General features: G+C 40.0%; 2 protein-coding genes across 4 annotated transcripts; one reads left to right on the plus strand and one right to left on the minus strand.

Annotated features, from left to right (window-relative positions):
- LOC109728232 (protein trichome birefringence-like 28) lies at nt 400-4851 on the plus strand. Its single transcript, XM_020258597.1, has 5 exons — nt 400-1265; nt 1408-1579; nt 1682-1881; nt 2132-2287; nt 4386-4851. Exons 1-5 carry the CDS (start codon nt 592-594, stop codon nt 4744-4746), a joined length of 1563 nt encoding a protein of 520 aa, XP_020114186.1. The 5' UTR covers nt 400-591; the 3' UTR covers nt 4747-4851.
- On the minus strand, nt 8416-9569 carry LOC109727829 (RING-H2 finger protein ATL66). Of its 3 annotated transcripts, none has more exons than XM_020258023.1 (2): nt 9436-9569; nt 8416-9080 (listed from the first exon to the last, which is right to left on the minus strand). In XM_020258023.1, coding segments are annotated over exons 1-2 (474 nt in total). In that variant the 5' UTR covers nt 9438-9569; the 3' UTR covers nt 8416-8608. The 3 variants fall into 3 exon arrangements, with proteins under 3 accessions (XP_020113612.1, XP_020113614.1, XP_020113613.1); XM_020258025.1 differs by lacking the exon at nt 9436-9569 and adding an exon at nt 9197-9429; XM_020258024.1 differs by lacking the exon at nt 9436-9569 and adding an exon at nt 9193-9429.

Here is a 9712-nt window from a genome sequence, read left to right on the forward strand (position 1 = left end):
GTATGGAAACACTCTCACATATAAAGCTCTAAACTTCACCTTTTTATTTAACTTTCTTATTATCATAATACCAGTCAATTAAAATATTAGAAATATTATTAAATTTGAAAATAATTTTATAATATAATACAACTAGAAAAATTAGAAATTAAGTAGTATATATATCAATGAAAAACTAATTATAAACTCATGTGCCATAATATACGTACAGCTGAGAAAGTCTAGCACAAATATATACTTTTACCAAGAAAATGTGGAGTAAACAGAAGAAGCGTTCCTACCACTCATTGACCCTCGCATATGATTTGATACCTCCCTTTCTCTGTCCCCCTCAACCCCTCCACCAAATTTACGTTACACTTTTTTTTCTTTTTCATTTTTTTTTGAGTATAAGAAAAATGCAAAAGCCTACATTTTGATCATTCAACGTTCAACGCCCCCTCTACAACGCAAGAATCAACTTCTCCTCATACCCCTTCTCTAATAAACGAATGCAATAGTAGTACTTCTCCCACCAACACCTCCTCCTCCTCCTCCTCCTCCTCCCTTTTCGGTCCGCGCTCCATCGGTCGGAATATTCTTTCGGGCCCCATGCAGCCGCTCCGACGGAAATCGGCGCTCGGGCCGTCAGTCCCCTTCTCCCTCCGCCACCCGGAGGGGTACATCCCGAAGCCGCGCGGCAAGCTCCCGTTCTTCTTCGTCGTCTTCTGCTTCGCCGCCTTCGTCGTCGTCATGTACAGCGAGGACATCAAGTCCCTCGCCGAGTTCTCCCTCTTCCGGTCCAAATCCGACGTTGCCGTCATCCCCCTCGATCTATCGAACCGTCCCGGGCTCAATTCTGAGCCCAGACAGACCCTGGCTGACCGGTACAAGGCCAGCCAGTCGGGCAGAAACAAGAAACCTAATAAGAAGCGAAAGAAGAAGAAGGCTCCTAAAATACAAGTGGTTGACCCGGTCATGGTCGAGAATCGGGCCGGGACCGGTGCCGCCACAACATGGGCCAACGGGACGGTTTTGGAGACGGCGAAGATGGATACTCCCGTGGCGAAGGATCGTGAAGAGCACACAGCGGCGGCAGCGGTGCACGTGCCGGAGACGTGCGACCTCTCGGTGGGGGATTGGGTCTACGACAACGTGAGCTACCCGATCTACCGCGAGGACGAGTGCCAGTTCCTGACGGCGCAGGTCACGTGCATGCGGAACGGCCGGCCCGACGACACCTACCAGAAATGGAAGTGGCAGCCGAGAGACTGCTCCTTGCCAAAGTAAGTATACGTCCGTTCTGATAGAAAATGATTCAAAAGTAACCTTAATATACAGAACGGATTCTGATATCATATTATTCAAAAGATTGATCTGCGTACTGAAGAATTCTGCTCTTTGAATTTGGGGTCGAATTTATGAAAGGTTTGACGCGAAGCTGTTCCTGGAGCGACTGCGGGGGAAGCGGCTCATGTTCGTGGGCGACTCGCTGAACCGGAACCAGTGGGAGTCCATGGTGTGCCTGGTCCAATCGGCGCTGTCGCCGGGGCGGAAAACCGTCACCTGGGAGGGCCAGCGCACGGTTTTCCACGCCGAGGTACATAAACATGTTAAGTACATTGGATATGTTGCGAATGATTAAATTGATCCAATTCGTGCTTATTCCGAGAGTTTTTTTTTTTGGGGGGGGGACGAGTAGGAGTACAATGCGACGGTGGAGTTCTACTGGGCACCGTTTCTCGTAGAGTCGAACTCCGACGATCCGAAGATACACAGCATACAGCACCGGATCATCAAGCCGGAGTCGATCGCGGCGCACGCCGCGAATTGGAAGGAGGTGGACTACTTGGTGTTCAATACCTACATTTGGTGGATGAACACCCTCAAGATGAAAGTCCTGTGCGTGCCAAATATTTCACAATTGATTCTGCTGCTTCACTAATAAGTGCTTTTCTTTTCGGCTTAGTTTCCGCAATCATTTTTCATAAACAATCCGTAAAAAGCTAAAATAAGCTCAACAATACTTGAAGTTGTTTGTGTTTTCAAGTAGCTCTACTTAAACATTACTTCTGTAATTGAGTTTTTTTATTTTTTCTGTGCTATTCTTTTTATGAATTTTGGATCTAATTGATCGGTTTAAATTTTGCAGGAGACCGATGGCGCAGGATTGGTCCGACCATGACGAGGTCGAGAGGGTCGAGGCATACGCGAGAGTTCTACGGACATGGGCGAATTGGGTGGACGAAAACATCGATCCGAAGCGGACTTCGGTGTTCTTCATGAGCATTTCCCCTCTTCACATAAGGTGAGCACCAATGATCATCTTCTTACTTTAAAAAAGAAAAGTGATGCTAACAAAACCATGCTTACAAGTAACGGATTGGATTCGTTCAATCCAATTAAATACAAACAGTAAATAATAATCAAATTTAATACATTTATTTGTCGATATCAAGATCGCTTTGCTAATCACTGTATCATTTCAATTTACTTGGAGTACATGACAATACATGACATAAATTGAGCTTGGATATGAACTAATTGTGACAGAGACTGTTAATTAGGATGTTTGGTTACCTTTTGCAACAAGCCAAAGCTCATCAGGAAATTATTTGCATGGGCCCATTCTCGTAGACCAAGCCAATAAAAAAGCCACATGTAATTGTCACAATTAGAAATAATTGTAGAAAACTAGGGGAACTCCTTGTGCTTGTCTAAATCAAGGTGCGAGTCATTAAGCCATAGTTATTGACTATAAAACTCATCGTAATCCTCTACTTCTTTAAGTTAATCTCCATTTCGAATGAGTAGTTAGGGATTGTTATAGTTTCTTCTAAGGATTAATCATATAACCGACACCATTGTAAAATTTGAAAGTTTGAAATAATAACTTCTCTATATTTTCTATTTATTTATGATTAAGTACAATATATATATATATATATATATATATATATATATATATATATATATCTATCGTACAAAGAGCAAAATAAGGTACAAATTCTAAGATTCCTCAACTACACCTAACATCTTTTATTTTCTCTATTCTAAATCTCTAATATTCCATCTACCCCGTGCGAACTAAGTTCACTTTCGAGAAATTTCTACGAACCCGACAATTTTGAAAGGCTCAGACAAAAAAAAATTGGTCATCTAGCTAGTTACGCGGTTGTTTTATTACCGTAAACTATTATTAGTAAAATCTTGTGTGACGACGTGCGCGCTTGACTATTATTATAAAATTCCAAGTTACCAATTCTTTAGATGGCTCTTAATTTCTAGTGCACTTTAGTATGCTTAATGTATTTGTGCAATAAATGCTGAGACTACAGTGTTACATATATATATGTATATATAATAGTGTTTTGATTATAATACTTTAATGAGTTTAGATCCAAAAATCACATGATAAGAATTATTCTAAGATAGGGCAGCAGAAACTTACTACCACTTCCTCATGGTTCCATGTTTGCCTCTCATGGATCCACATGGATAGGGTGTAACTAATCCCTAATTTTAGGTAATTTAGATCATGACATATAATTTAGTGTACTAAAAGTACTAATTAAGTATCTGCAAAAGTAGAATCTTGGATGAATAGATGAACACATAAATGAAAAGGTTCTAAATGATATGGAAAGATATGTTATAGTCACTTATAGAGAAGTCCACAAAGAATTATACATAAAGTTGCTCCACTTTTTCCATTACCTGTTTTAATGCCACCACATAAAAGTGATAGTGATATACTGGGCAATGAAGTGGAGATACATGTTGCTTTCCAAGTTAAAAATAAGTTTGCGTATTGTTGAGCAACTCTACTTGTAAGTGTATTATTATCATATATTAATAATGAAACTTCGCTTAATTAAATGCGCAGAGACTCACATGTTGATGCAATTACTTGTGGATTTGAAACAATCAAATTGTTATTGTCCCACACAGGCATTGAGTCATTAATTACTTAAGCATAAAATGTGTGCTCTTCAATAAGTGTAAAATAGTAGATGGTTGGTATATGCAAATAGCTTGCTTAAGAGAGAAATAATTGAGACACAAAAAATAATGAAAATTTAAAATTTAAACAATCTAATAGAGTAGTTGCTATTACCCATTTCGTGTGGTACAAAATAATTTAATTTTACAAAAGCGTTGGCAAAATGTTATTATAACACGTTGTATCGACTTGTTTTACGTCTACATAGTTCATAATCGGTTTTCTATAATAAACAATTAAAGATTGTTATTCACATGTAAATTCTTAATAACTCTTTAATTGTGCCATAGTTTTGATCACGTCTTTCTACATCTCTTATCGTTATATTTTTATTATTGCACAAAATCAGCTTAATAATACATTGCAATTTCCTAAGTAACTAATTTTCTCTGCTTGAAAACAGTCCTGAAGCTTGGGGCAATCCCGACGGGATCCGGTGCGCCAAAGAGACGCTCCCGCTGCTCAATTTCCAGGGGCCCCTCTATCTCGGGACCGACTGGCAGATGTTCGATGTCGCAGTAAACGCAGCACGATCTTCGTGGCGGGTGCCGATCACCTACATCGACGTCACGCACATGTCGGAGTACCGCAAGGATGCCCATACGTCGGTCTACACTATCCGACAGGGTAAGATGTTGTCGCCGGAGCAGAAAGCCGACCCAATTAGCTACGCCGACTGCATCCACTGGTGCCTTCCGGGCTTACCAGACACTTGGAACCTGATCATCTACACACGAATCATGTCCAAACCTGTCCGATCGTAAATTCATTATTTCTATCTTTTCTTTCTTTCTTTTTCTCTCGTTTTGCGCATAGGTTATAATTTCACCCCAAAAAATTCAATAAATTAGATTTTTTTTTTTTTTTAATTCCACCTCTTATGCCTTAATTTTTGGGAATTTGAGTAATGGAATGTGGGCAGGAGTTGACTTGTTAGGGAATGAGTTGGCACCACAATGAGCTGCAACATGCCTAAGCTAGTGAACTTTTTTGTACGTTTTTGGTGGAGCAATTAAAGAAGAGGAGAAGATAGAAATGATTAAAAAAAAGAATTTTAATAAATGAGTAAGTGCACTTAGGGTAGTTGAGACATAGCTTTTATCAATGCGATTCAAAGGCCATGTGCCCCCCATTGTGAGATCCCACAAGGAGAACTTTGATGATGATGCAATGATAGGATTTTTTTTTTTCTTTTTTCCTAAATGTGGCTCTATAATTCATACTAGTGTTCATTCCAACAATTACAAAGTATAGTCCCAAACTATTTCCTATTCGAATTGCAAAGTGTAAAATAGATGCCAAATGCCGCGCGACCAACGTAAGTTTAAATTTGATGCTCGTGCTCTCAATCTTAGGTTAATGTATATAAATATTTCACAAAGATTTGAAATAAACGGGTCTGTGAGCGTAATCAAATTTTCAAAATGCACGCATGCAAGTTCAATTAAACACCATGACCTCTAATTGGGATTGTCCTCTAGAATAATAACGAACCGATTTACAGATTAATACAAGCACTTAACAATTGAGCAGAGTAAGAACAGAGCAGCAACAAATATGGCAAGCTATAAAACCACTCTCACTAGAACTTTTTTTTTTTGTTTTTCTTTTAAGAGCGTTTAATAGGTACACCATCATATTACTATTAAAACACTAGCAATACATGTTATGATCACAACACTTGAGTAGTACCATAGTACTACTCCCGACCCTCCCGACCCTCGCTCTCTAAAGACCCGACCCGCAATACATATTTTCATGTCAACACTAGAGTAGTGCCTTTAATTAGCTACTCTGGAATGATCCAACTTGCTAGCAATAATATAGTGCTCTTAATCTATTGACCTGTAACGATCCGACCTGTTAGCAATAATAATTCGTTGGATCAAAATCACCGGCCTAAAATACTTAAGCCCTATTATTATTATTATGGTAGAGTATTCTTATGTACCTAATAATAATTCCATTCATATCTAATGTGGGATTATTGAGGAGTCACACGCCCTCACCTTCGCCTCCGATTCTTCGCCCGGCCCTTCCGGTCCATCTCCTGGTATTTTTTACCTTCATTCCCCTGCTGGGCCGAGAGTGCGAGATGTGTTCTTGCACCTAAGCTTGAGATAGCCATATATTTCAATGCTACTTAATGGGCCAGATGAGGCCCACTATAATGGGCTGGGTATTAGCCCAATCAAGCCCATGATGCCATGTAGAACAATACCCCAGTTTAAGCTTTAGGCCCAGTTATATCAAACGAGTTCCGAATGAGGCCCATGGGCCTAATATTCATTGGGCCCACTTAAGTGACATTAACTGTACTGCATCAGAGCCATTAGCTCATTGCCACGTGTAACAGTGGCAGCAGCAACAGGATATACGTGCCTTCGTTTTAGCTTTCCCTTTTCATCAACATTATTATTATTCAAATTCTCTGTTTTGAGGGAGAAAAAAAAAACTTTTCCTTTTTCTGATGAAGATAACAAGATAGTTTTATTATTTTTCGCATATTTTGCGTATTTTGTATGCTGTAAACTTATTTATTCACAGATGTAATATTTCACTTGGGAGGAAGTATCGGTTGCATATTCATTTTGCTAATTGCTAAGTTTCAGAAAATTTTCAGAAAATTAGGCAACTTTATTGAGAAGAACCATTTAAAATAAGTTGGTCTCCTTCTTTTCGCGGTTGCCTATACCAATTTGGCTATTTTTTTTGCGACTGGGAGGGAAATTATATTAATTCCCAGTTTGTGTTTTAATTTCATTTTTGTGGCCAACACTTCATAATCAAACTTGATGTTGTTGTTTGTTAATGTGTTTTTCATTTGTCACAGTATTAAAGTTTCTGCTCTCCCTCTCTCTCTCTCTCTCTCTCTCTCTCTCTCCTCTAATTTTTAAGATGTTCTCTCTTGCACACGATAAGTGTCAGTGAACTCATTTTTGCAGTTTTTTTTTTTTTCTTTTTTTTGGGAGAATAGATAGTATGATATCGCTTCATTTATTTGAAGGATAAACTTTGGCTACAATCTAAAGCAACTTGGCCTCTTTTTTTTAAAAAAAAAAAACCAGCAAAAAAGATTTTAGGTATTCCTAAGCGAGCGCATCTCAGTCACTAAAACATCCGCAGTTCATTTAGAATTCTGAAAAATTCTTCTATTCCATTCCAACCAAACGACCCATCACGTTGTGGCAATTGTCACTAATTCTCTTCTTCCCAGCACTCCACCTTTATGCCGACTCCCATCCCAAAGCGAATTGGTAGTATTACAGATACGAAGAGCTAGCTTTCTCACTAGTAGGGCTCTAAAAAAATCACATCCCATGAATAGATGGTCCACAGTCTCACTCTTGTCGAGACAGAGAACACAGCGTTCTTCGCCGTTCCAACCCGGTTTTCGGAGGTTGTCCGCAATGAGCACCTTTCTTTGCAGTGTTGTTTATTAATGCTTTATTTGCGTCATTTTTTTAAAGTGAAAGATAGCAATGGAATTGCTTTATTTTTTTTATAAGAAATAAATTTACTTAAAAATATAAAATAGTAAAAATTTTTAAATTTTAAATCTCAGATGTCAATCATTAAATTCTCAGTGACTCATGTCTAGTGCAATTGGCATTTTTATTTGCATCAACACTACAGTGTACTTGTGGATAAGCTACTTTAGGTTCATGGTAAGGAATATTTTGCTTTAGAAGATTTTTTTAACAGTAGTTAACTCCAACCATCAACAAAAGCTGCTTTTACCTTTTTTTTCTTTGGTGCATATTAGCTGGGCAAATATATTTATTCCTCAAACATTTGCTGTTGGAGATATGCATCCATGAAAGCATCTAAGACTTGGGAGATAGTGGAATATCTTTGTTTGCAAGGCACATTGTATGTTGGTCAGCTAGCAGGGCCTGCAGCCACCAAGATTAAAAACTCCCGGGCCTCTCTTTGGTACTCATTATATGCGGCAGAAAAGCGCGATGAAAATCAATATTCTATTCTTTTTCGGCAAGAAATAGAAATAGCACTATATACTATATATAATTTTTATGGTTTTATTGAAAATAAGAAAATTCGTTCCAATCCTTACAACTATTTTCATTCACCAGTGTTAGACAGCCTTTAATGTCAAATGAATCTTCTTTTTTTTTCTTTTTGTGAAGAGAAAATGATAATAAACTACTCGTTTCGTTTGTTCACTTTTTCTATAAAATGATCTGGCTAGAAATATGAAACAGTTAAGTCTCGAATTTAAAGTTTTAAGTATGTACCAACTATTCAGTCATTTGCAAACTGCGCTAGATAAAGTTCAGTATCCTAAGTTGTTTTCAGATTAAAGACTCTTTTAGATTGAAGCAGTGTAAACCTCAAGTGGGGTTTGGACATGGCTCATTTACCAAAAAATCTTAAAAACTTGGGCTCAAAAAAAAGAAGAAGAAGATCACAAGTGCATGGCAAGAAAATCAACATTAAATTTATCATAGTACCATGATGACATGATCCCATATCTAATGCAACGAAACAGATCTATGATCATGCGTTTCTCTTCGGCGAGTGAATGCTCCACATACCAAACCAAAGCCACCTCACAGCACAACACACACATGGTTGGAACTCAACCTCTCTCCCTCTCTTTTTTCTCTAAACAACGGTTTCTGGCACAACTGCTGAGCCTGCGACAAGGGAAGCCCTGCAGAGCGGGCAAATCGACTGCGTCCGGAGCCACGCGTCGACGCACTCCGGGTGGAAGCAATGGCCGCAGCTCGGCAGCACCTTCACCTTCTCCCCTTCGTCCAACCCGCTCAAGCATATCGGGCACTGCGCCTCCTCTTCGGTCGCCGTCGCCCGGTGCGGCTTCACGGGTATTTTCTTTATCGCCTCCGGGTCGAGCCCGACCCGCTGGTGCATTGCGGAGTCGGACAGCGACGCGGCGGTGCGGTGGCGGCGGTTGCAGGCCCAGCGGAAAAGGAGGCAGAGGGTGGTGAAGGAGAGGAGGGCGAAAAAGGTGGTGAGGAGGAGCGCCAAGTTGCGGCCGTGGACCGCGAAGTTCTTGTCGTCGAGGTCGTCGTAGTGCCAGTGGAACGGCCCGGCCGTCTCCTGGGCCGCCATGTACCTAACAAAACAATAGGTTGTGACGATAGCAGCAGCAGCAGCAGCAGCAGCAATAGCTGGGCAGCGATAGCAGAGACAGAATTATATGATTCACTTGATTCTATTTGTCTTACGGACGGGGCGAGAATGTGAACGGATAGGGCTGGGAAGGTGCTGGGAGCTGTCACATTGTTGGCCTATAGCTGTAGGCAATCATCACTCTATCTTTACAACTAACCGTCTAGACCTGCTTTGCGAGATCGGCCATGCTATCTTATAAATTTTGTTCAAATTTATTAGGAAAAAAAAAGTTTTTAGTGAAAAATAAATTGTTCTATATTTATAGAAATGGCTCAATCAGGCGCGTCGTTGCTTACATGGTGAACTGGGTCTGGGAAATGGATTACACGTATCCTCTGTAGGTGGGAGGAGTAATTAATATTTTTAGACGAAGTGGCAGGTGGAGGGGCTCGAAGAAGCCGTATGTTTGGATGGAAAGGTGCGGCTCTAACAATGGGCAAAAGCCACAAGCAATGCGCAGTTATAGTACTAAGGACTACAGCTCATTGCGCAATGGATGGTTTCAGGATGGTTTTGCTGATTGGTGCAGTTCAACTTTATTGTTTTTGGCCTTTTTCATCATTAGGGGGGGGG

This window comes from Ananas comosus, linkage group 23 (assembly GCF_001540865.1).
Source record: "Ananas comosus cultivar F153 linkage group 23, ASM154086v1, whole genome shotgun sequence".
Lineage (NCBI taxonomy): Eukaryota > Viridiplantae > Streptophyta > Magnoliopsida > Poales > Bromeliaceae > Ananas > Ananas comosus.